Below are 27,737 nucleotides of genomic sequence, written 5' to 3'. Positions count from 1 at the left end.
GGCATTTATTTCAAGTACAGAAGAAAGTCGGGGAGGACAGTAGGAATGGACAGAAGAAAGGAGACTATTTTTTACAAGAATTAAGGGTGAGACACAGCCGGTTGAATAAGACTTTAAATGTGATAGGAAAGCATCCAAGAGGAAAGTGTGATTATTACCAGAAAACAGAGATAGTGGAGCATGTATTTGTTATGGGTGTCTCGTCATTTAACATTCAAACAGTATTGATACAGTACGGGCAGCATGAGAGGGAAAGAGAGAGGTTGAGAACAAAATATTTGAGTCTGTATTTTTTAAGAGAAATGGGGCTGGCGGGTAGGATTTAGTTTCTCCCTCCAGTGCAGTAGGTGACGGCAATGAACCATAATTGTGGATGCCAACCGCCGATAAATCCCACCCAAGAAGAAGAAGAAGAAGGAAATTCCGGTCAACTTTCAGAGTTTCACGCGCGCTCGAATGTCAGACAAAGAACTGCGGGTACATTCAGCTATCAACATTTTCGATTAAATCAATACATTTGCATAACTTCAGAAATGACAACTGCTGATTACGACCAGGCTTCTCTACCGGACTTATTGCCGCTGTACTACCGCCGACTTTTCCCTTTCTCTCAATACCACCGGTGGCTGAACTATGGAGGAGGTGAGTACAGTAAGCTAGCTACTGCTAGCCTCTACGCTTCCGAGTGGGAAGTTCTCTCTCCCCACTCGAACAGTTGTGTTATTCAGAATGTTCAATAAACTCTATCGGTTGGTTGTCAGCGAACGTTATGTTGCTAGAAATGAGACAAACATAAACAGCAAAGTTTTTTAACGGCAGTACCAGCAAAGGACAGTATAATATGAATATAGGCTAAAACTCTAGTGTAGGTAGCAGAATCGCTGGAGTAACTATTTAATTGGACGTATCGAGAGAAGTGGGAGGATCAGGCGTAACATGGTTTCTCCACAGGTAGAGAATCGCGGTCCAAACACGTAAAATAAACACCCTATTCCCTCAGCCCCCAAATTAAATGGGCACTTCGGATGACGTCTGAAGAATATACACTTGCAGGGCAAGGGAGGAAGGAATAATTTTTAAATGGACCACCCTTAGCCTGAAATTCATCACTTGTTCATCCCGCGATGATTGTTTTCAGCCACCGTAAACTTGTGGGTGCTTTATATGCCTGCAGTCAATTGAGTGCATGTCTACGTATATTACATATATAATTATTAATATATGCCTACAGTATGATAGGTAGCAAATTAATTACCTAACTAACGTTAGCCTGGCTAGCTGGAACTTCTGAAGGAACATTTTTTTATTTCTACAATTTCCAAAAGATACCCAAACAAAAATATTTACTTTACATAGTAGCGACATTTCTAACTTATTTGCATTCGTTGTTAATAATAGACGCTAATCAAAACGTCACCGGTCCTAAAAGTGAATCAGAATGAGATCGTCACACCTGTTACATGTGTGACGATGTATATTGATTTCTCCATTGCATTGATGTTTTTAATTTTTCGCTGACTTTTCTTAGCGGATGTACAATCTTCGCGAATTGAATTATGGGGCGTTTCAGACCAGGAGTGAACATAATTGGTAACTCGCAAAGCCGACTAAAAAGGCTTATGTTGCAAACTTCCCTTGCTTGGCTAATCATTTGGACCACCCTCCAAGATGGTGAGGCGGATTACGCCAAGGACATAAGGCGAGGGTAAGTGGACAAGGGTGTGTCTCTTAAGTGTTTGGACCGCAGTGGGAGTAGACTATGGGAGTAGTGGGAGTAGACTAGTAACTATAATCTGTTATGAAAGGGAAAGGGGGATACCTAGTCAGTTGTACAACTGAATGCATTCAACTGAAATGTGTCTACAGCATTTAACCCAACCCCTCTGAATCAGAGAGCTGTGGGGGGGCTGCCATAATCCATATAAATTTAGGAAATGTATTAAAAAAATACTAAATTGATATCACATTTACATAGGTATTCAGACCCTTTACTCAGTACTTTGTTTAAGCACCTTCGGCATCTATTACAGCCTCGAGTGTAATTGGGTATGACGCTACAAGCTTGGCACACCTGTATTTGGGGACTCTCTCCCATTCTTCTCTGCAGACCCTCTCGAGCTCTGTTAGGTTGATGGGGAGCGTTGCTGCACAGCTATTTTCAGGTCTCTCCAGAGATGTTGGATCGGGTTCAAGTCTGGGCTCTGGCTGGGCCACTCAAGGACATTCAGAGACTTGTCCCGAAGCCACTCCTAAGTTGTCCTGGCTGTGTGCTTAGGGTCTTTGTCCTGTTGGAAGGTGAACCTTCGCCCCCAGTCTGGGGTCCTGAGCACTCTGGAGGAGGTTTTCATCAAGGATCTCTCTGTACTTTGCTTCGTTCATATTTCCCTCGATCCTGATTAGTCTCCCAGTCCCTGCCACTGGAAACATCCCCACAGCATGCTGCCACCACCATGCTTCACCATAGGGATGGTGCCAGGTTTCCTCCAGATGTGACGTTTGGCATTCGGGCTTCATCAGACCAGAGAATCTTGTTTCTCATGGTCTGATTCCTTTAGGTGCCTTTTGGCAAACTCCAAGCAGGCTGCCGTGCATTTTACTGAGGAGTGGCTTCTGTCTGGCCACTCTACCATAAATGCCTGATTTGGTGGCGTGCAACAGAGATGGTTGTCCTCCTGGGAGATTCTCGCATCTCCACAGAAGAACTCTGGAGCTCTGTCAGTGACCATCGGGTTCTTGGTCACCTCCCTAACCAAGGCCCGTCTCCTCTGATTTCTCTGTTTGGCCAGGCGGCCAGCTCGAGGAAGAGTCTTGGTGGTTCCAAACTTCTTCCATTTAAGAATGATGCAGGCCGTGGTGTTCTTGGGGATCGTCAATGCTGCAGAATATTTTTGGTACTCTCCCCAGATCTGTACCTTGACACAGTCCTGTTTCAGGGCTCTACTGACAATTCCTTTGACCTCGTGGCTTGTTTTTTGCTCTGACATGCCGCATAACTGTGGGACCTATAATTGACCGCTCTGTGCCTTTCCAAATCATGTCTATTCAATTTAATTAAAAAAGTGCTGTTTGAATGAATATTTACGCGCCTGCTTCTGCCTACCACCGCTCAGTCAGATACACGCTAGATAATATCTAGTAATATCATCAACCATGTATAGTTAACTAGTGATTGTGATTGATTGTTTTTTATAAAATAAGTTTAATGCTAGCTAGCAACTTACCTTGGCTTACTGCATTCATGTAACAGGCAGTCTCCTTGTGGAGTGCAACGAGAGAGGCAGGTCGTTATTGCGTTGGACTAGTTAACTGTAAGGTTGCAAGATTGGCTCCCCCGAGCTGACAAGGTGAAAATCTGTCGTTCTGCCCCTGAACAAGGCAGTTAACCCACCGTTCCTAGGCCGTCATTGAAAATAATGTGTTCTTAACTGACTTGCCTCGTTAAATAAAGGTATAAAAACAATACAAAAATTTAACAAATCGGCGCCCAAAAATACCGATTTCCGGTTGTTAAGAGAACTTGAAATCGGCCCTAATTAATCGGCCATTCCGATTTAATGGGTCGACCTCTAGTTGACATGCTTAATTACATCACTTTTGTCTTGAGCCGCGTTCACAGTTGGCTTTGAACAGGGCACCTTCCAAAACAAATGCAATCAACTTGCACCCAGTGCAAAACACGCCTAATAGAATCTCCTCACTGGATTACTGGGGATATTTTGTCTCAAATTTCCAACAGCATAGGGCATGTAAGGATTTTAACAGCTTTGCAGACAATGACATTTTTGACTGCAACAGTTTTGCCCCTCAAACAACACACTTGCTATCTAGTTTACAACCAGTCAAGGTTAATGGTTGAGGACAACTTCTTTTGCAACCCCTCAGTGACAAAGAACTACTTCCAGAATCGAGAGTTCTCCTTCACGTTGAAGGATGACATCTACGTACGATATCAGTCGTTCAGCACACAGAACGAGCTGGAGAAGGAGATGCAGAAGATGAACCCGTACAAGATTGACATTGGAGCAGTCTACAGTCACAGGGTGAGGATCCATTACCCACTGTCTGGATCTGACCACCACTTACTCACATACTCTTGCCCTCTTCTCCCTTTATCTGTCTCTATCTCTCTCACACACCTCTCTTGTCACTCAAGTGTCCATTCTATTTTTCTTCTTCTGCCACCCTCAGCCCAATCAGCACAACACAGTCAAGTCTGGATCCTTCCAGGCTCTGGAGAAGGAGCTGGTGTTTGATATTGATATGACAGACTATGATGACGTCAGAAGCTGTTGCAGGTACTTGATCACATTAGCCAGAAAGTGTCTGTAGTTCAACCATCTTTACGATTGAAAAGTTGTGGAGTATGTTTGAATGTACAACAGATTATAATTTGGGGATGATAAATTTTGAAGTTTTGGGGATCTGAGACCGTTCATCAGCTGTCTTGTCTTGCAGTGGTGCAGACATCTGCCCAAAGTGCTGGACTCTGATGACCATTGCCATCCGTATATTGGACCGGGCCCTTCGAGGTGAGTCAGAAAAACGGTTAGTTTTCACAGGATTAAAAGTGAGCTCTTGTCTTGAACCTGTCTTTCTATTGGTCATTTTACAAAATTGTCTGATGTTGATTAATTTTCATTGTTACCTGTGTTTGTTGATTTTTTTTCTGGGGTGCTCCAGATGACTTCGGTTTCCAGCACTGCCTGTGGGTGTACTCTGGCAGGAGAGGGGTGCATTGCTGGGTGTGTGACGAGGCCGCCCGGAAGCTCTCTGTGGCGGCACGCTCCGCTGTGGCTGAGTACTTGAGTCTGGTCAAGGTAAGACCACTTCTCATAACCCACTCTAGGCTAAAAGAGGTTTCCAACAATCAAGGGTTACACTCTTCTTGGCTATATTTTAATGGATTAGTAGACTCAATCACATATTTATATTTATATTTAAGTCATTTAGCAGACGCTCTTATCCAGAGCGACTTACACATGCAATATTTGATAGAGGTGATGCGGGAGCCTTACATTTATCGACTTCTGTTCATTTGAGTCAAGAAGTTCTGAGTAAATAAATGCTAACAATCATAAGATCAACATCATCAAAGTGATATCAACACTGGAGATTGTCACACAAATTCTGTTCTTCAGGGTGGAGATGAGACTGTGAGGAAAGTTGTGCTGTCAGACCCAATTCATCCATTCATCACGTAAGATCACGTTTCAGAGCCATACTTGTATCCTTGTTAGCTGTTGTGGGTTCTACTAGTTGAGAAAAGGACCATTAGTTTAAGTTGTCTAACTGTTAAAGGGCAGAATCATGTTGAATTTTGACTGACCAGTTGACCTCTAACCCTCATCTCCCCTCCAGGGAATCCCTGACTGTGGTGGAGCACTACTTCTCCCAGTACGCTCTGCTGGGACAGGACATACTGGGTAGCAAAGAGGCTGTAGACAAAGTGCTGGCTCTTTTACCTGAAGATATCCTTTTCCTCTGTGCCACTTTTCATATGATATTTGGCGTGCATACAGTACATACACTCAGTGGCCAGTTTATTAGGTACCCCACCCAGTTCACGAAAATAGATCGCTCCTACAGACAATGAGTCACATGGCCATGGCTTGCTTATATAAAGCTGGCAGACAGGCATCGAGGCATTGTTACTGTTCGGTTGAACGTTAGAATGGGCTAAACGAGTGACCTAAGCGACTTTGAGCGAAGTATGATCAGTGCCAGTTCCAGTGTCTCAGAAAGGGCCGGCCTCCTGGGCTTTTCACGCATGTCAGTGTAGGCTTTGCCAAGAATGGTGCGGATATCATTTATTTATTCATTTTAAATTTTCCTGTTCCGACAGGTGCATGATAATGGCCCATTCTAAACATTTACATTTAAGTCATTTAGCAGACGCTCTTATCCAGAGCGACTTACAAATTGGTGCATTCACCTTATGACATCCAGTGGAACAGCCACTTTACAATAGTGTATCTAAATCTTTTAAGGGGGGGAGGGGGAGAAGGATTACTTTATCCTATCCTAGGTATTCCTTAAAGAGGTGGGGTTTCAGGTGTCTCCGGAAGGTGGTGATTGACTCCGCTGTCCTGGCGTCGTGAGGGAGTTTGTTCCACCATTGGGGGGCCAGAGCAGCGAACAGTTTTGACTGGGCTGAGCGGGAACTGTACTTCCTCAGTGGTAGGGAGGCGAGCAGGCCAGAGGTGGATGAACGCAGTGCCCTTGTTTGGGTGTAGGGCCTGATCAGAGCCTGGAGGTACTGAGGTGCCGTTCCCCTCACAGCTCCGTAGGCAAGCACCATGGTCTTGTAGCGGATGCGAGCTTCAACTGGAAGCCAGTGGAGAGAGTGGAGGAGCGGGGTGACGTGAGAGAACTTGGGAAGGTTGAACACCAGACCGGCTGCGGCGTTCTGGATGAGTTGTAGGGGTTTAATGGCACAGGCAGGGAGCCCAGCCAACAGCGAGTTGCAGTAATCCAGACGGGAGATGACAAGTGCCTGGATTAGGACCTGCGCCGCTTCCTGTGTGAGGCAGGGTCGTACTCTGCGGATGTTGTAGAGCATGAACCTACAGGAACGGGCCACCGCCTTGATGTTAGTTGAGAACGACAGGGTGTTGTCCAGAATCACGCCAAGGTTCTTAGCGCTCTGGGAGGAGGACACAATGGAGTTGTCAACCGTGATGGCGAGATCATGGAACGGGCAGTCCTTCCCCGGGAGGAAGAGCAGCTCCGTCTTGCCGAGGTTCAGCTTGAGGTGGTGATCCGTCATCCACACTGATATGTCTGCCAGACATGCAGAGATGCGATTCGCCACCTGGTCATCAGAAGGGGGAAAGGAGAAGATTAATTGTGTGTCGTCTGCATAGCAATGATAGGAGAGACCATGTGAGGTTATGACAGAGCCAAGTGACTTGGTGTATAGCGAGAATAGGAGAGGGCCTAGAACAGAGCCCTGGGGGACACCAGTGGTGAGAGCACGTGGTGAGGAGACAGATTCTCGCCACGCCACCTGATAGGAGCGACCTGTCAGGTAGGACGCAATCCAAGCGAGAGCCGCGCCGGAGATGCCCAACTCGGAGAGGGTGGAGAGGAGGATCTGATGGTTCACAGTATTGAAGGCAGCCGATAGGTCTAGAAGGATGAGAGCAGAGGAGAGAGAGTTAGCTTTAGCAGTGCGGAGTGCCTCCGTGATACAGAGAAGAGCAGTCTCAGTTGAATGACTCGTCTTGAAACCTGACTGATTTGGATCAAGAAGGTCATTCTGAGAGAGATAGCGGGAGAGCTGGCCAAGGACGGCACGTTCAAGAGTTTTGGAGAGAAAAGAAAGAAGGGATACTGGTCTGTAGTTGTTGACATCGGAGGGATCGAGTGTAGGTTTTTTCAGAAGGGGTGCAACTCTCGCTCTCTTGAAGACGGAAGGGACGTAGCCAGCGGTCAGGGATGAGTTGATGAGCGGGGTGAGGTAAGGGAGAAGGTCTCCGGAAATGGTCTGGAGAAGAGAGGAGGGGATAGGGTCAAGCGGGCAGGTTGTTGGGCGGCCGGCCGTCACAAGACGCGAGATTTCATCTGGAGAGAGAGGGGAGAAAGAGGTCAGAGCACAGGGTAGGGCAGTGTGAGCAGAACCAGCGGTGTCGTTTGACTTAGCAAACGAGGATCGGATGTCGTCGACCTTCTTTTCAAAATGGTTGACGAAGTCATCTGCAGAGAGGGAGGAGGGGGGGGGAGGAGGATTCAGGAGGGAGGAGAAGGTGGCAAAGAGCTTCCTAGGGTTAGAGGCAGATGCTTGGAATTTAGAGTGGTAGAAAGTGGCTTTAGCAGCAGAGACAGAAGAGGAAAATGTAGAGAGGAGGGAGTGAAAGGATGCCAGGTCCGCAGGGAGGCGATTTTTCCATTTCCGCTCGGCTGCCCGGAGCCCTGTTCTGTGAGCTCGCAATGAGTCGTCGAGCCACGGAGCGGGAGGGGAGGACCGAGCCGGCCTGGAGGATAGGGGACATAGAGAGTCAAAGGATGCAGAAAGGGAGGAGAGGAGGGTTGAGGAGGCAGAATCAGGAGATAGGTTGGAGAAGGTTTGAGCAGAGGGAAGAGATGATAGGATGGAAGAGGAGAGAGTAGCGGGGGAGAGAGAGCGAAGGTTGGGGCGGCGCGATACCATCCGAGTAGGGGCAGTGTGGGAAGTGTTGGATGAGAGCGAGAGGGAAAAGGATACAAGGTAGTGGTCGGAGACTTGGAGGGGAGTTGCAGTGAGGTTAGTGGAAGAACAGCATCTAGTAAAGATGAGGTCGAGCGTATTGCCTGCCTTGTGAGTAGGGGGAAGGTGAGAGGGTGAGGACAAAAGAGGAGAGGAGTGGAAAGAAGGAGGCAGAGAGGAATGAGTCAAAGGTAGACGTGGGGAGGTTAAAGTCGCCCAGAACTGTGAGAGGTGAGCCGTCCTCAGGAAAGGAGCTTATCAAGGCATCAAGCTCATTGATGAACTCTCCGAGGGAACCTGGAGGGCGATAAATGATAAGGATGTTAAGCTTGAATGGGCTGGTAACTGTGACAGCATGGAATTCAAAGGAGGCGATAGACAGATGGGTAAGGGAGAAAGAGAGAATGACCACTTGGGAGAGATGAGGATCCCGGTGCCACCACCCCGCTGACCAGAAGCTCTCGGGGTGTGCGAGAACACGTGGGCGGACGAAGAGAGAGCAGTAGGAGTAGCAGTGTTATCTGTGGTGATCCATGTTTCCGTCAGTGCCAAGAAGTCGAGGGACTGGAGGGAGGCATAGGCTGAGATGAACTCTGCCTTGTTGGCCGCAGATCGGCAGTTCCAGAGGCTACCGGAGACCTGGAACTCCACGTGGGTCGTGCGCGCTGGGACCACCAGATTAGGGTGGCCGCGGCCACGCGGTGTGGAGTGTTTGTATGGTCTGTGCAGAGAGGAGAGAACAGGGATAGACAGACACATAGTTGACAGGCTACAGAAGAGGCTACGCTAATGCAAAGGAGATTGGAATGACAAGTGGACTACACGTCTCGAATGTTCAGAAAGTTAAGCTTACGTAGCAAGAATCTTATTGACTAAAATGATTAAAATGATACAGTACTGCTGAAGTAGGCTAGCTGGCAGTGGCTGCGTTGTTGACTTTGTAGGCTAGCTGGCGGTGGCTGCGTTGTTGACACTACACTACACTAAAGCCAGTTTCTACAGTGCTGCTATTCGGGGGCTAGCTGGCTAGCTAGCAGTGTTGATTACGTTACGTTGCGTTAAAAGAACGACAATAGCTGGCTAGCTAACCTAGAAAATCGCTCTAGACTACACAATTATCTTTGATACAAAGACGGCTATGTAGCTAGCTATGTAGCTAGCTACGATCAAACAAATCAAACCGTTGTACTGCAATGAAATGAAATGAAAATGTGATACTACCTGTGGAGCGAAGCGGAATGCGACCGGGTTGTTGAGTGCGGAAGTTCTATTCGGTAGACGTTGGCTAGCTGTTGACTAGCTAGCAGTGTCTCCTGCGGACCGAAGTGCGGATGCGACCGCTCGCTCCAACCCGGAAGTAAATACAAACAAATTTTGCACATATTATTTAGTGTATGTGTAGACAAGATTAATTTGAGAAAAGTGTAAATGGTGAGGATATTATCACTTGTGAATGATGCACAGCGCATGCATTTTTCAGCAACTTTTTCAAATCATATAATCTCATGCATCATGTTGCCTAGCCCATAGGCCTATATGTTTTGCTAAGGTTTATATCACAACTGAAGTGGACAAAAAATGCCAAACGTAGCCTATAGGCAGTGGCGTGAAGTACTGAAGTAAATATACTTGAAGTACAACTTAAGTAGTTTTTTAGGGTATCTGTACTTTACTATTTATATACTGAAAATAAATATAAACGCAACATAATACAATTTCAAAGATTTTGCTGAGTTACAGTTCATATAAGGAAATTAGTCAATTTAAATGCTTTCATTAGGCACTAAATCTATGGATTTCACATGACTGGACAGGGGCGCAGCCATGGGTGGATCTGGGAGGGCATAGGCCCCACCCACTCGGGAGCCAGGCCCAGCCAATCAGGATGAGTTTTCCCCCACAAAAATACATTATTACAGACATAAAAACTCCTCAGCACTCCCCCTCAGACGATCCCGGAGGTGAAGAAGCCGGATGTGGAGGTCCTGGGCTGGCGTTGTTACATGTGGTCTGTGGTTGAGTCCAGTTGGACGTACTGCCAAATTCTATAAAACGGCTTATGATAGAGATATTAACATTACATCTCTGGCAACAGCTCTGGTGGACATTCCTGCAGTCAGCATGCAAATTGCAAGCTCCCTAAACTTGAGACGTTGTGTGACAAAACCTCACATTTTAGTGGCCTTTTATTTTCCCCAGCACAAGGTCCACCTGTGTAATCATGCTGTTTAATCAGCTTCTTGATATGCCCACCTGTCAAGTGGATGGATTATCTTGGCAAAGGAGAAATGCTCAGTAACAGGGATGTAAATACGTTTGTGCACAAAATTAGAGAGAGAAAAGCTTTTGGTGCGTATGGAACATTTCTGGGCTTCTATTTCAACTCATGAAACATGGGACCAACACTTAACATGTTGAGTTTATATTTTTGTTCAGTATATAACCAAATCATTTTTTACTTTTACTCAAGAAGTATTTTACTGGGTGACTTTTACTTGAGTGATTTCCTATTAGGGTATCTTTACTTTTACTCAAGTATGACAATTGGGTACTTTTTCCACCACTGCCTACTGGCCCAAGACCCCTGGAACATGTTTGGAAAGCCCATAGCCTACAGAACCTAGTGAAACTAAACCCAGTCATTGCGCAATTGAGTGTGAAAACAGTGTTTTTTTTCCCCTTCAATTCTATTCTTACCATAGCCTCAAAGTAAGGGCGCTGAGGGTGCTGCATCACCCCCCTAAAAAAAAATTGGAATGTATATATACATACATACATACAGTTGAAGTCGGAATTTCACATACACCTTAGCCAAATACATTTAAACTCAGTTTTTCACAATTCCTGACATTTAATCCTAGTAAAAAAAATCCCTGTTTTAGGTCAGTTAAGATCACCACTTTATTTTAAGAATGTGAAATGTCAGAATACTAGTAGAGTGATTTATTTCAGCTTTTATTTATTTCATCACATTCCCAGTGGGTCAGAAGTTTACATACTAATTGAGTGTATTTGGTAGCATTGCCTTTAAGTTGTTTAACTTGGGTCAAACGTTTTGGGTAGCCTTCCACAAGCTTCCCACAATAAGTTGGGTGAATTTTGGCCCATTCCTCCTGACAGAGCTGGTGTTACTGAGTCAGGTTTGTAGGCCTCCTTGCTTGCACACGCTTTTTCAGTTCTGCCCACAAATGTTCTATAGGATTGAGGTCAGGGCTTTGTGATGGCCACTCCAATACCTTGACTTTCTTGTCCTTAAGCCATTTTGTCCGCAACTTTGGAAGTATGCTTGGGGTCATTGTCCATTTGGAAGACCCATTTAACTTCCTGACTGATGTCTTGAGATGTTGCTTCAATATATCCACATAATTTCTCTTCCTCAAGATGCCATCTATTTTGTGAAGTGCACCAGTCCCTTCTGCAGCAAACCACCCCCACAACATGATGCTGCCACCCCCGTGCTACACAGTTGGTATGGTGTTCTTCGGCTTGCAAACATCCCCCTTTTTCCTCCAAACATAACGATGGTCATTATGGCCAAACAGTTCTATTTTTGTTTCATCTGATCAGAGGACATTTTTCCAAAAAGTATGATTTCTGTCCCCATGTGCAGTTGCAAACCGTAGTCTGGCTTTTTTATGGCATCCTTGGAGCAGTGGCTTCTTCCTTGCTGAGCGGCCTTTCAGGTTATGTCGATATAGGACTTGTTTTACTGCGGATATAGATACTTTTTTTTCGCACCAAAGTACGTTCATCTCTAGGAGACAGAACGCGTCTAATTCCTGAGCGGAATGACTGCTGTGTGGTCCCATGGTGTTTATACTTTCGTACTATTGTTTGTACAGATGAACGTGGTACCTTCAGGCGTTTGGAAATTGCTCCAAAGGATGAACAAGACTGGAGGTCTACAATTTTCTTTCTGAGGTCTTGGCTGATTTCTTTTGATTTTCCCATGATGTCAAGCAAAGAGGCACTGAGTTTGAAGGTAGGCCTTGAAATACATCCACAGGTACACCTCCAATTGACTCAAATGGTGTCAATTAGCCTATCAGAAGCTTCTAAAGCCATGACATTTTCTGTAATTTTCCAAGCTGTTTAAAGGCACAGTCAACTTGGTGTATGTAAACTTCTGACCCACTGGAATTGTGATACAGTGAATTATAAGTGAAATAATATGTCTGTAAACAATTGTTGGAAAAATTGCTTGTGTCATGAACAAAGTAATGTCCTAACTGACTTGCCAAAACTATAGCTTGTTAACAAGAAATTTGGAGTGATTGAAAAACGACTCCAACCTAAGTGAATATAAACTTCCGACTTCAACCTTATGTATGTATATCTTTTCTTATTTTTTTTATTTCCCAAAAGTAGTGTCCTGGGCCTTTACTAGTCCTGTATTTGCAACCTCCCCCCTGAAATTTTCTTCATATGTTTCTTTAGACCTGTCTAAAATAAATTATGTATTTACTGTGATGGTGTAGGCTATTTTAAATTGATTTATTAGACTTTTAAAAATGTAGATGTTTTAAAGGTCCACATCAGTGGCTTGGAGGCTATGCGTTGAAGCCAGAGATTATAAACATGTTTATTTTAATTAACGGTTACTGTAAGACTGGCAGTTACTTGAATGACAATCACCTACTGACAAAATGTAATGACCGCCACAGGCTTCGGTTCGACAAACAAAAAACATCCAGTCAGTGGCAGTCCTGTGGGCGAAAGCAGCTCGTTGATTTAGGTTCTAAGAGTGGCAATAATCGTGCAACTTAACAGGTGGGCCACAAACAGGCAAAGAATGGCACAGTACAACAGTGGTGTGCAGAATGGCATCTCGGAACACGCAACTTGTCAATCCCTGTCACAGATGGGCTGATGAAGCGGCTCTAGTGGGCACCCGATCACCAACACTGGACATTTGAGGAGTGGAAAAACATTGCCTGGGCCAATGAATCACGGTCCTTGTTGCATCATGCTGATGGCAGACTCGGGATTTGGCGTAAGCAGCCTGAGTCCATGGCCCCATCCTGCCTAGTGTCAACAGTACAGGCTGGTGGTGTAATGTTGTGGGGAATGTTGATACCAATTGAGCAATGTTTCCATTCCCCAAAGAATTCCAAATGTTCTGGAGGCAAAGGGGGGTCCAACCCGGTACTAGATGGGTATGCCTAAAAACTGGCCATCAGTGTTCTGTGTGTCGCAGTTTAGCAGGTTTTGTGATATATCATTACATGTTGAGGGAGAACATGCTTATCCTTAGCAGAGACTTCACATGTCAGAAAGAAGCTGCTGCAGTACTTCCAGACTGAAAAGAACCCTGAGATGCGCTGGGATAGACTCAGAAGTATGGCCCAAGACAAACGCGTAGGTGGCCATGATCACACAACACTGCAATAAAGCCTGACATAAGCCCTGTTTGAACACAGTACAACAATGTGGTGATGTCAATGGCAGCCAAGCATGCCCTTATGAAAACTGCTTTTTTCAACCAGACGACTGCCAAGAAGGGACACTACTTTGAGATGGAGATCATGCTTCAGTACTGTTACCCTCGGCTGGATGTTAACGTCAGTAAAGGAGTCAACCACTTGCTGAAGAGCCCCTTCAGCGTCCATCCCAAAACAGGTGAGGAGAAACTCATGAAGTGCAAGACTAACACGTTGAACCATGACAAACATTTAACCCAAATGTTGCCTGTGAGAGAAACAGTCAAAGGATGCTTCTCATCCAATTGAGGGAGATAATCTTTGGATGTCAGCCCAACACGCAACACCTTTCCTCCCTATGTTCCTTACCTCCCCACAGGGCGCATCTCTGTTCCTATTGACCTGAGAGAACTGGATCGCTTTGATCCCTTTGAAGTGCCCACTATCAGGTAAGCCCAGTATCAGGTAAGTCAGTTTGTCATAACTTTGTAAAGAACTTTTCAAAAATGGTATTCCCAAAGGGCTAAACAGAAGGTTTGTGTTGCGTCTGTAGTGTTCTCTGTTAGTTTTCTCACCGATCCTGTTATTGTATCTCCTTGTAGTCTGATCTGTGAGGAGCTGGATCAGCCCAAGACTGAAGAGGAGCAGGAGGACACCATGGAGAATGAGAATAAAAAAGAAGCAGGAGAGCGGCGGAAGATGAGAGGTAATTCAAAGAGACCAGTGCAATTCATTACTAAGGGAGCCAAGGGATCTGATATGCGTTTGTTCATTGCACGTTGATTTGACTAACAAAAGCTTATTGGTTTCAGATTACAAACGAACAAGCTTGGCGAAGTATGTGAAACTGTTTGATCATTTCTTGGAGGGGATGGCTCACTCAAGGAAAGGGGAGGTTCTTAAAAACAGTGGTGAGTGTAATTTAAATCCTTAGTGGAAGAATACAATTGTTAGCATGAACATTTCTAAAAGATTTAATGATCATGGCCTTATTTCTCAATTTCTTTTCAGATCTTCAAAAGGACTTCTAACCCTGTGCGGTGTCCAACAATAGTTGTCTAATCTTAAACAAGCATGTCATATTAGTTGATAATCTGACATTTAAAAGATGAATACACATTACATATGCACTGTAAGCAAATGGTTTCAGTCTGAGAATTGTCATGCAAATATATTACTCAATGAATGATTGAAAATATCAGTTGTGCAAACTTTTATATGGCTTATTGTTTTCTCATTAAATTTACTTTGTCCTCCAGTTTGTCAACCTATGTTGTGTCTTAGTATTGCTGTAGTGGAGACCAACTAGATCTAGTCAGTTCCATCATGGCACGTGCCTTGCCTAATAAATCCAACTGATACCAATTGAGTCACACAAAGCACTGCAAAAATTTGGAAAGTTTCCACACAAGCCAGAATGTATAATACAATGATGTTTGAATTTACTTTACAAGTTGTTTGTGAGGTTGGGCCTTCAGTGGGTTGAAATCTGAGACAAAGTATCCTACAGGAAAGTTATATTTCCCTGACTTTTTATTTCTATCACCTGGCACATGCGCCAAATCATGAAAACACCTGCAAGACTTTGGTTAGTATGTGTGCATCGTGTTTATGTACTACCATCTTGTGCACGTGCATTAGGCCTCAAGCAAACAAATATTGATTGCCACACACAGAGACTTGTGTTTTGATGTCTGTTTATTGCCTGTGGATATTTTCTCAAATTTCAACCCACTGGAGGACCAACCCCACAGGCAATCGGCAGAGTAAGATCCAATATAATTTTATTCAACATTCGTGACAGACAACGGGACATTAACTTTTTAATGTAATTGTGCGTTTCTATGCTGTAAAGTTACTCAACATTGCCACAGCGGGATGATTCTTTGCCATGAGAGTCGAAGACAAGGTCAGAAGCATTTCCCCCCCCTAGCATATATACTCCAGCTATATTATGCCGTTCATTTAACTGTCAGAATGAAACTTTTGATAGGCCTATGTACCAGTGACTATAGCTAAAATCATTAATACCATCCAAATCACATTTTATTGGCCGCATACACACACTATATATACAAAAGCATGTGGACACCCCTTCAAATTAGTGGAGACAGCTATTTCACAACACCTGTGGCTAAAAGGTGTATAACATTTAACACACCGCCATGCAATCTCCATAGACACACATTGGCAGTAGAATGGCTTTTACTGAAGCGCTCAGTGACTTTCAATGTGCCACCTTTCCAACAAGTCAGTTTGTCAAATTGCTGCCCTGCTGGAGCTGCCCTGGTCAACTGTAAGTGCTGTTATTTTGAAGTGGAAATGTCTGGGAGCAACAACGGCTATGCCGTTTAGTGGTAGGCCACAGAAACGGACCCCCGAGTGCTGAAGCGCTTAGCGCTTAAAAGTCGTCTGTCCTCTGTTGCAACACACTACCGAGATCCAAACTGTCTAAAAGCAATATCGGCACAACGACTGTTTGTCGGGAGCCTCATGAAATGGATTTTAATGGCCGAGCCGCCGCATACAAGCCTATTCCTAGCGTTGGCTGGAGTGGTGTAAAGTTTGCTGCCATTAGACTCTGGAGCAGTGGAAAGGCGTTCTCAGGAGTGTTGAATCACGCATCGCCATCTAGCAGTCCAATGGACGAATCTGGGTTTGGCGGATGCCAGGAGAACGCTACCTGCCCCAATGCATAGCGCCAACTGTAAAGCTTGGTGGAGGAGGCAGAAAGGTCTGGGACTTTTTTTCATGGTTTTGGCTAGGCCCCTTAGTTTGAGTGAAGGGAAATATTAATGCTACAGCATACAATGACTTTCCAGACGATTCTGTGCATCCAACTTTGTGGCAACAATTTGGAGAATGTCCTTTCCTGTTTCAGCATGATAATGTCCCCATGCACAAAGCGAGGGCTGTACAGAAATGGTTTGTCGAGATCGGTGTTGAAGAACTTGACTGGCCTGCACAGAGCACTGACCCCATCGAACACCTTTGGCATGAATTATAACACTAACTTCGAGCCAGGCCTAATCGCCCAACATCAGTGCCCGACCTCACAAATGCTCTTGTGGCTGAATGGAAGCAAGTCCCTGCAGCTATGGTCCAACATCTAGTGGAAAGCTTTCCCAGAAAAGTCTAGGCTGTTATAGCAGCAAAGGGGGGGACCAGCTCCACATTAATGCCAATGATTTTGTAATGAGATGTTTTTCTACTTTTGGTCATGTACTGTATTTAGCAGATGTTATTGCAGGTGTAGTGAAGTCCTTGTGTTCCTAGCTCCAACAGTGCAGTAATATCTAGCAATACACAACAATACACACATCTAAAAGTAAAATAATGGAATTAAGGTATATAGAAATATTAGGACAAACAATGTCGGAGTCCGGAGTATGTATTTTGTGTGTGTTGTGTGTGTATATACACTACCAGTCAAAAGTTTGGACACACCTACTCAAGGGTTTTTCTTTATTTTAATACTATTTCACAATTTTTCTACATTGTAGAATAATAGTGAAGACAAAACTATGAAATAACACATGGAATCATTTAGTAACCAAAGAAGTGTTAAACAAATAAAAATATATTTTATATATGAGATTATTCAAAGTAGCCACCTTAATGACATCTTTGCACACATTTGGCATTATCTCAACCAACTTCAAGGGGTAGTCCGCTCGAATGCATTTCAATTAAGGTGTGCCTTGTTAAGGTGTGCCTTGTTAAAAGTTAATTTGTGGAATTCCTTTCCTCAATGCGTTTGAGCAAATCAGTTGTTTGGTGACAAGGTAGCGGTGGTATACAGAAGATTGCCCTATTTGGTAAAAGACTAGGTCCATATTATGGCAAGAACAGCTCAAATAAGCAAAGATAAACAACAATCCATTATTACTTTAAGACATGAAGGTCAGTCAATCTGTAAAACTTAAAGAATTGTTAAAGTTTCTTCAAGTGCAGTCACAAAAACCAAGCGCTATGATGAAACTGGCTCTCATGAGGACCGCCACAGGAAAGGAAGACCCAGAGTTACCTATGCTGCAGAGGATAAGTTCATTAGAGTGACCAGCCCAGATAAATGCTTATTTGCATAAGAATTCAATTCCATTGATCATCTTTGAGATGTTTCTACAACTTGATTGGAGTTCACCTGTGGTAAATTCAATTGATTGGACATGATTTGGAAAGGCACACGTCTGTCCACATAAGGTCCCACAGTTGACAGTGCATGTCAGAGTAAAAACCAAGCTATGAGGTCGAAGGAATTGTCCATAGAGCTCCGAGACAGGATTGTGTCGAGGAAAACATCTGGGGAAGACTACCAAAACATTTCTGCAGCATTGACGGACCCCAAGAACGCTGTGGCCTCCATTTTTAAATGGAAGCGGTTTGGAACCACCAAGACTAGCCCTGACTGAACAATCGGGGGAGAAGGGCTTTGGTCAGGGAGGTGACCAAGAACCCGATGGTCACTCTGACAGATTTCCAGAGCTCCTCTGTGGAGATGGGAGAACCTTCCAGAAGGACAGCCATCACTGCAGCACTCCATCAATCAGGCCTTTCCACCAATCAGACGGAAGCCACTCCTCAGTAAAAGACACATTTTTAAATTTTTCATATTTTATTTAACTAGGTAGGCTAGTTGAGAACATGTTCTCATTTACTAATGCGACCTGGCCAAGATAAAGCATAGCAGTGCGACACAAACAACACAGAGTTACTCATGGAATAAACAAACATACAGTCAATAATACAATAGAAAAAGTATATATATAATGTGCTTAAATAAGGCAATAAATGGCCATAGTGGCGAAATAATTTACAATATAGCAATTAAACACTGGAGTGATAGATGTGCAAATAGAGATACTGGGGTGCAAAGGAGCAAAATAAATAACAGTATGGGGATGAGGTAGTTGGATGGGCTATGTACAGATGGCTATGTGCAGTGATCTGTGAGCTGCTCTGACAGCAGGTGCTTAAAGCTAGTGAGGGAGATGTGAGTCTCCAGCTTCAGTGATTTGTTTGTTTGTTGTTGTTGCAGTTCGTTCCAGTCATTGGCAGCAGAGAACTGGAATGAAAAGCAGCCGAAGGAGGAATTGGCTTTGGGGGTGACCAGTGAGATATACCTGCTGTGGTGTGTGCTACGGGTGGGTGCTGCTATGGTGATCAATGAGCTGAGATAAGGCGAGGCTTTACCTAGCAAAGACTTAGAGGACATGGAGCTAATGGTTTTGGCGACGAATATGAAGCGAGGGCCAGCCATCGAGCGCATACAGGTCGCAGTGGTGGATAGTATATGGGGCTTTGGTGACAAAACGGATGGCACTGTGATAGACTGCATCCAATTTGCTGAGTAGAGTGTTGGAGGCTATTTTGTAAAGGACATTGCCGAAGTCAAGGATCGGTAGGATAGTCAGTTTTACAAGGGTATGTTTGGCAGCATGAGTGAAGGATGCTTTGTTGCGAAATAGGAAGCCGATTCTAGATTTAATTTTGGATTGGAGGTGTTTAATGTGAGTCTGGAAGGAGAGTTTACAGTCTAACCAGACACCTAGGTATTTGTAGTTGTCCACATATTCTAAGTCAGAACCGTCCAGAGTAGTGATGCAGGACGGGCGGGCAGGTGCGGGCAGCGATCGGTTGAAGAGCATGCATTTAGTTTTACTTGCATTTAAGAGCAGTTGGAGGCACCAGAAGGAGAGTTGTATGGTATAGTTAACACAGTGTCCAACGAAGGGCCAGAAGTATACAGAATGGTATCGTCTGCGTAGAGGTGGATCAGAGAATCACCAGCAGCAAGAGCGACATCATTGATGTATACAGAGTAAAGAGTCGGCCAGATTATTGAACCCTGTGGCACACCCATAGAGACTGCCAGAGGTCCGGACAACAGGCCCTCCGATTTGACACACTGAACTCTGCCTGAGAAGTAGTTGGTGAACCAGGCGAGGCAGTCATTTGAGAAACCAAGGCTGTTTAGTCTGCTGATAAGCATGTGGTGACTGACAGAGTTGAAAGCCTTGGCCAGGTCGATGAAGATGGCTGCACAGTATTGTCTCTTATCGATGGCGGTTATGATATCGTTTAGGACCTTGAGCGTTGCTGACATGCACCCATGACCAGCTCGTAAACCAGATTGCATAGAGGAGAAGAAACGGTGGGATTCTAAATGTTCGGTGATCTGTTAAGTTGGCTTTTGAAGACCTTAGAAAGGCAGGGTAGGATAGATATAGGTCTGTAGCAGTTTGGGTCTAGATTGTCACCCCCTTGGAAGAGGGGGGTGATGTGGCAGCTATCGAATCTTTTGAGATCTCAGACGATACGAAAGAGAGGTTGAACAGGCTAGTAATAGGGGTTGCAAAAATGTTGGCGGATAAATGTAGAAAAAAGGGTCCAGATTGTCTAGCCCAGCTGATTTGTAGGGGTCCAGATTTTGCTGTTCTTTCCGAACATCAGCTATCTGGATTTGGGTGAAAGAGAAATGGGGAGGCTTGGGCAAGTTGCTGTGGGGGGCGCAGTGCTGTTGACCAGGGTAGGGGTAGCCAGGTGGAAAGCATGGCCAGCCGTAGAAAAATGCTTTTTGAAATTCTCAATTATTGCGGATTTATCCGTGGTGACAGTGTTTCCTAGCCTCTGAAGTTGGGAGGAGGTGCTCTTATTCTCCATGGACTTTAGTGTCCCAGAACTTTTTTGAGTTTGTGCTACAGGATGCAAATTTCTGTTTGAAAAAGCTAGTCTTTGCTTTCCTAACTGTGTATATTGGTTCCTAACTTCCCTGAAAAGTTGTATATCGAGGGGGCTATTCAATGCTAATGCAGTACGCCACAGGATGTTTTTGTGCTGGTCAAGGGCAGTCAGGTCTGGAGTGAACCAAGGGCTATATCCGTTCCTGGTTCCACATTTTATGAATGGGGCATGCTTATTTAAGATGGTGAGAAAAGCACTTTTAAAGAATAACCAGGAATCCTCTACTGACGAAATTAGGTCAATATTCTTCCAGGATACCAGGGCCAGATCGATTAGAAAGTGACGGCCCACTTGGAGTTTGCCAAATGGCACCTAAAGAACTCAGACCATGAGAAACAAGATTCTCTGGTCTGACGAAACCAAGATTGAACTCTTTGGCCTGAATGCCAAGCGTCACGTCTGGATGAAACCTGGCACCACTCCTACGGGGAAGCATGTTAGTGGAGATGTTTTTTAGCGGCAGCGACTGGGCGACTAGTCCGGATTGAGGGAAAGATGAATGGAGCAAAGTACAGCGAAATCTTTGATGAAAACCTGCTCCAGAGCGCGCAGGACCTCAGAGCGCGCAGGACCTCGGAAAAGCTGACCACGACTCCATTTTGTTGATCCCTGCCTACAGACAGAAACTTAAACAAGAGGCTCCCACGCTGAGGTCTGTCCAACGCTGGTCCGACCAAGCTGACTCCACACTCCAAGACTGCTTCCATCACGTGGACTGGGACATGTTTCGTATTGCGTCAGATAACAATATTGACGAATACGCTGATTCGGTGTGCGAGTTCATTAGAACGTGAGTTGAAGATGTCGTTCCCATAGCAACGATAAAAACATTCCCTAACCAGAAACCGTGGATTGATGGCAGCATTCGCGTGAAACTGAAAGCGCGAACCACTGCTTTTAATCAGGGCAAGGTGTCTGGTAACATGACCGAATACAAACAGTGCAGCTATTCCCTCCGCAAGGCTATCAAACAAGCTAAGCGTCAGTAAAGAGACAAAGTAGAATCTCAATTCAACGGCTCAGACACAAGAGGCATGTGGCAGGGTCTACAGTCAATCACGGACTACAAGAAGAAACCCAGCCCAGTCACGGACCAGGATGTCTTGCTCCCAGGCAGACTAAATAACTTTTTTGCCCGCTTTGAGGACAATACAGTGCCACTGACACGGCCTGCAACGAAAACATGCGGTCTCTCCTTCACTGCAGCCGAGGTGAGTAAGACATTTAAACGTGTTAACCCTCGCAAGGCTGCAGGCCCAGACGGCATCCCTAGCCGCGCCCTCAGAGCATGCGCAGACCAGCTGGCCGGTGTGTTTACGGACATATTCAATCAATCCCTATACCAGTCTGCCCCCAGGTGGTGAGGGTAGGCAACAACATCTCCTCCCCGCTGATCCTCAACACGGGGGCCCCACAAGGGTGCGTTCTGAGCCCTCTCCTGTACTCCCTGTTCACCCACGACTGCGTGGCCACGCACGCCTCCAACTCAATCATCAAGTTTGCGGACGACACAACAGTGGTAGGCTTGATTACCAACAACGACGAGACGGCCTACAGGGAGGAGGTGAGGGCCCTCGGAGTGTGGTGTCAGGAAAATAACCTCACACTCAACGTCAACAAAACTAAGGAGATGATTGTGGACTTCAGGAAACAGCAGAGGGAACACCCCCTATCCACATCGATGGAACAGTAGTGGAGAGGGTAGCAAGTTTTAAGTTCCTCGGCATACACATCACAGACAAACTGAATTGGTCCACCCACACAGACAGCATCGTGAAGAAGGCGCAGCAGCGCCTCTTCAACCTCAGGAGGCTGAAGAAATTCGGCTTGTCACCAAAAGCACTCACAAACTTCTACAGATGCACAATCGAGAGCATCCTGGCGGGCTGTATCACCGCCTGGTACGGCAACTGCTCCGCCCTCAACCGTAAGGCTCTCCAGAGGGTAGTGAGGTCTGCACAACGCATCACCGGGGGCAAACTACCTGCCCTCCAGGACACCTACACCACCCGATGTTACAGGAAGGCCATAAAGATCATCAAGGACATCAACCACCCGAGCCACTGCCTGTTCACCCCGCTATCATCCAGAAGGCGAGGTCAGTACAGGTGCATCAAAGCTGGGACCGAGAGACTGAAAAACAGCTTCTATCTCAAGGCCATCAGACTGTTAAACAGCCACCACTAACATTGAGTGGCTGCTGCCAACACACTGACATTGACACTGACCCAACTCCAGCCACTTTAATAATGGGAATTGATGGGAAATTATGTAAATATATCACTAGCCACTTTAAACAATGCTACCGTATATAATGTTATTACCCTACATTATTCATCTCATATGCATACGTACATACTGTACTCTATATCATCGACTGCATCCTTATGTAATACATGTATCACTAGCCACTTTAACTATGCCACTTTGTTTACTTTGTCTACATACTCATCTCATATGTATATACTGTACTCAATACCATCTACTGTATGCTGCCCTGTACCATCACTCATTCATATATCCTTATGTACATATTATTTATCCCCTTACAGTGTGTATAAGACAGTAGTTTTGGAATTGTTAGTTAGATTACTTGTTGGTTATTACTGCATTGTCGGAACTAGAAGCACAAGCATTTCGCTACACTCGCACTAACATCTGCTAACCATGTGTATGTGACAAATAAAATTTGATTTGATTTGAAAGGTTCACCTTCCAACAGGGCAACGACCCTAAGTACGCAGGCAAAATAAATCAGGAGTGGCTTTTGCGACAAGTACCCGGACTTGAACCTGAGGAATATCTCTGGAGAGACCTGAAAATTGCTGTGCAGTGACACTCCCCATCCAACCTGACAGCTTGAGAGGATCTGCAGAGCAGAATGGGAGACTCTCCAAATACAGGTGTGCCAAGCTTGTAGTGTCATACCTAAGGAGACTTGAGGCTGTAGTCGCTGCCAAAGGTGCTTCAACAAAGTACTGAGTAAAGGGACTAACTAGTTATGTAAATTTATGTTGTGTCTTTACTATCATTAACTGAAGACTTATAGTTTTTTATCAAAGATTCTCTGTAATTAGTATTACATTTTACATTTACATTTAAGTCATTTAGCAGACGCTCTTATCCAGAGCGACTTACAAATTGGTGCATTCACCTTATGACATCCAGTGGAACAGTAGTGCATCTAAATCTTTTAAGGGGGGTGAGAGGGATTACTTTATCCTATCCTAGGTATTCCTTAAAGAGGTGGGGTTTCAGGTTTCTCCGGAAGGTGGTGATTGACTCCGCTGTCCTGGCGTCGTGAGGGAGTTTGTTCCACCATTGGGGGGCCAGAGCAGCGAACAGTTTTGACTGGGCTGAGCGGGAACTGTACTTCCTCAGTGGTAGGGAGGCGAGCAGGCCAGAGGTGGATGAACGCAGTGCCCTTGTTTGGGTGTAGGGCCTGATCAGAGCCTGGAGGTACTGAGGTGCCGTTCCCCTCACAGCTCCGTAGGCAAGCACCATGGTCTTGTAGCGGATGCGAGCTTCAACTGGAAGCCAGTGGAGAGAGCGGAGGAGCGGGGTGACGTGAGAGAACTTGGGAAGGTTGAACACCAGACGGGCTGCGGCGTTCTGGATGAGTTGTAGGGGTTTAATGGCACAGGCAGGGAGCCCAGCCAACAGCGAGTTGCAGTAATCCAGACGGGGAGATGACAAGTGCCTGGATTAGGACCTGCGCCGCTTCCTGTGTGAGGCAGGGTCGTACTCTGCGGATGTTGTAGAGCATGAACCTACAGGAACGGGCCACCGCCTTGATGTTAGTTGAGAATGACAGGGTGTTGTCCAGGATCACGCCAAGGTTCTTAGCGCTCTGGGAGGAGGACACAATGGAGTTGTCAACCGTGATGGCGAGATCATGGAACGGGCAGTCCTTCCCCGGGAGGAAGAGCAGCTCCGTCTTGCCGAGGTTCAGCTTGAGGTGGTGATCCGTCATCCACACTGATATGTCTGCCAGACATGCAGAGATGCGATTCGCCACCTGGTCATCAGAAGGGGGAAAGGAGAAGATTAATTGTGTGTCGTCTGCATAGCAATGATAGGAGAGACCATGTGAGGTTATGACAGAGCCAAGTGACTTGGTGTATAGCGAGAATAGGAGAGGGCCTAGAACAGAGCCCTGGGGGACACCAGTGGTGAGAGCACGTGGTGTGGAGACGGATTCTCGCCACGCCACCTGGTAGGAGCGACCTGTCAGGTAGGACGCAATCCAAGCGTGGGCCGCGCCGGAGATGCCCAACTCGGAGAGGGTGGAGAGGAGGATCTGATGGTTCACAGTATCGAAGGCAGCCGATAGGTCTAGAAGGATGAGAGCAGAGGAGAGAGAGTTAGCTTTAGCAGTGCGGAGCGCCTCCGTGATACAGAGAAGAGCAGTCTCAGTTGAATGACTAGTCTTGAAACCTGACTGATTTGGATCAAGAAGGTCATTCTGAGAGAGATAGCGGGAGAGCTGGCCAAGGACGGCACGTTCAAGAGTTTTGGAGAGAAAAGAAAGAAGGGATACTGGTCTGTAGTTGTTGACATCGGAGGGATCGAGTGTAGGTTTTTTCAGAAGGGGTGCAACTCTCGCTCTCTTGAAGACGGAAGGGACGTAGCCAGCGGTCAGGGATGAGTTGATGAGCGAGGTGAGGTAAGGGAGAAGGTCTCCGGAAATGGTCTGGAGAAGAGAGGAGGGGATAGGGTCAAGCGGGCAGGTTGTTGGTATTACGCCATTAGACTGATTAATCATGTAACCGTAATTACTAGGAAGTCGGGGCACCAAGGAAAAATATTCAGATTACAAAGTTATCATTTCCTAAAATAACTTTTCAGATATTTTATCTGATCAATTAGTCTTCAATTTAAAAATGATTTACTTTACCTCACGTTAGTCTCATTCCAAACATCGTAAATTGTTGGTTATCTGCACGAACCCAGTCTTCACTATGAGTCATCCATACATCAATTGTCTTAAATCATTTATGTATTACTAACTAAGTAATTCACAGAAATGCATAAACATACAGAAAATATGGTTACAAGAAATTATAGGAGAATGTGCCCTAGTGGGCTAAACCGGCATGGCGGCTTGTTAGACAAAACGGGAAGTGGGGGTCGACTAACTGAAATGAACACTCACTCATTCGGGAACAATTGCACTCAATATATATATTTACGCTCAGTGTGTCGTCTTGATCACTGGTGAAAAGTTAGTTTATTTTGTAGAATTGTCCGTCTCTCTCCCTCTCTCGTGGTTATAGTGTATAGTTCAGAGTGACATTCATTTGCTTCGTTATAGTGTGGATGTTTCGGAGGTTGTCGTGCTTCACGTTCAATGATACTGAATTCCTAGCTGCAGACTAGTAATTAATATCAAAGACTTGTTCTTATTCTGTCGGTATCGATAGTCTAAGAGTTTAACCACGTGGTATGGTTAAAAGACTCAGCAATGGTCAACAACCTTTGTCTCCTCCTAATGGAGAAAAACATGGTCTGGTGATAATTTCTCAAAGTTGGGTTTTATTCGGAATGGCAGAAAAGGTCTGTCCCAGGACGCCTGGCCCTAACTGGGCTCAGGGGCGGTCCTCTGATTTAGTTAACTCCAATCCCCTTTTTGAGTTTTCCTTCATTAAACAGTCCAAAATCATATTACACAATTTTACAAACAGTATCATACTCACTCATTCATCTTATACAACAATTAGATGTAAACCTCATATCTGAGGCTATTATATAAACAGCGTTATGGTAATGTGGCCACACTGTCTCCAATGAGCTTCCCCAATTTGTAGCTGGATTCTTCACCGATCTTTTATACTTTCTCCAGAACATGAAATTTGTTCGTACCTCAAGTTCTGTGTGCTCCATGAAAATTTCCTCTGCCTCTTATACTATGTCGCCATGTGGCAGGGTCTTCTCAGGAATTTACGACCTCTCTCTGACCACAGCAGCCTAGTTGAAGGAGGAAAGGGGGAGGCAGGGAGGGGGGATGGGCTTGCTATACCCAAAGAGGCCAACGTCATGACAGTATTTATGTAATTTTTTTAGTTTTTGCTTTGTCATTATGGGGTATTGTTTGTAGATTGATGAGATGAAAAAAACAATTGACTTCATTTTAGAATATGGCTGTAACATAACAAAATGTGGAAAAATGACATGTGAAATGGGTCAAACAGTATGTAAACATTATTAAAGTGACCAGTGCTCCATGTCTATGTACATAGGGCAGCAGCCTCTAAGGTGCAGGGCTGAGTAACCAAGTGGTAGCCAGCTAGTGACAGTGACTTAGGTCAGGGCAGGATACAGGTTGGAGGCTGGCCAGTGATGGCTATTTAACAGTCTGATGGCCTTGAGTTAAGAAGCTGTTTTTCAGTCTCTCTGCCCCAGCTTTGATGCACCTGTACTGACCTCGCCTTCTGGATAATAGCGGGGGGGATAGGCCGTAACTCAGGTAGATGAGGTCCATGGTGATCTTATTGGCATTCCTGTGACACCAGGTGCGGTAGATATCCTGGAGGGCAAGTAGTGTGCCCCCGGTGATGCATTGGGCGGACCACACCACCCTCTGGAAAGCCATGTGGTTGTGGACAGTGCAGTTGCTGTACCAGGTGGTGATACAGCCCGACCGGAGCTCTCAATGGTGCATCTGTAAAAGTCTGTGAGGAACTTAGGGGGCAAGCCAAATTTCTTCAGCCTCCTGAGGTTGAACAGGCGCTGTTGGGCCTTCTTCACCACACTGCCTGTGTGTGTGGACCATTTCAGATTTCAGTGATGTGTACACTGAGGAATTTTAAGCTTTTCACCTTCTCCACTGCGGCTCCGTCGATGTGGGTGGGGGCGTGCTCGCTTTGTCTGGTCTTTTTTGGTAAACAGGCCTATAACTGTTGTGTCATCTGCAAACTTGATGGCACAACACCTGGGGGTGTCCTGTCAGACTGGGTCATGCACTTCCTGGCGGGCCGTCCCCAGGTGGTAAAAGTAGACAACAACACCTCCACTACGCTGATCCTCTAACACAAGGGTGCTTGCTCAGCCCCCTCCTCTACTCCCTGTTCACCCATAACTGCATGGCCATCCTGATGTCACTGAAGTTGCTAATGATTTGTACTGCCGTGTTCATTTATTGTGTTAATGAGGCCCAGACAAAGAAGCTGACCAGTGCTGAAAGATTAAAACAGACACGATCAAGTCACACACAAAAACAACAATGCCTGCCAGAATGTCAAATGTTAAAATGTCCCACCATAAAATGTCAACTTTGCAGATTTCAAATATGACGGTTGAAAATGTAGAGTTGTAACTTCATCTGAAAAACCTCTGAAAGGATACGCCATAGATGTTATGGAAAAAATAGTGTGAACACCACTTGGAAA

General features: G+C 45.3%; 1 protein-coding gene across 1 annotated transcript; it reads left to right on the top strand.

The window, feature by feature from the left end:
• The first annotated feature begins 341 nt into the window (after positions 1 to 341).
• Positions 342 to 14,863, top strand: prim1 (DNA primase subunit 1). The gene is made up of 13 exons (XM_065005335.1): positions 342 to 642; positions 3,883 to 4,040; positions 4,189 to 4,295; positions 4,456 to 4,529; positions 4,681 to 4,817; positions 5,139 to 5,197; positions 5,359 to 5,470; positions 13,454 to 13,543; positions 13,672 to 13,804; positions 13,985 to 14,054; positions 14,208 to 14,311; positions 14,418 to 14,516; positions 14,617 to 14,863. Exons 1-13 carry the CDS (start codon positions 357 to 359, stop codon positions 14,634 to 14,636), a joined length of 1,449 nt encoding a protein of 482 aa, XP_064861407.1. The 5' UTR covers positions 342 to 356; the 3' UTR covers positions 14,637 to 14,863.
• The last annotated feature ends 12,874 nt before the right edge of the window (positions 14,864 to 27,737 follow it).

This window comes from Oncorhynchus nerka, linkage group LG20, assembly GCF_034236695.1.
Source record: "Oncorhynchus nerka isolate Pitt River linkage group LG20, Oner_Uvic_2.0, whole genome shotgun sequence".
NCBI classification, from domain to species: domain Eukaryota; kingdom Metazoa; phylum Chordata; class Actinopteri; order Salmoniformes; family Salmonidae; genus Oncorhynchus; species Oncorhynchus nerka.
This window is presented reverse-complemented; position numbering and strand designations above follow the sequence as displayed.

What these genes read in the sequence shown, in the direction of transcription:
- prim1 (XM_065005335.1), top strand. Translation starts at nt 357, where the DNA reads ATGAACCATAATTGTGGATGCCAACCGCCGATAAATCCCACCCAAGAA. An exon ending in GAGCAGTCTACAGTCACAGG is followed by an intron (nt 4,041 to 4,188) that starts GTGAGGATCCAT and finishes TGCCACCCTCAG; the next exon opens with CCCAATCAGCACAACACAGT. An exon ending in CCAATTCATCCATTCATCAC is followed by an intron (nt 5,198 to 5,358) that starts GTAAGATCACGT and finishes TCTCCCCTCCAG; the next exon opens with GGAATCCCTGACTGTGGTGG.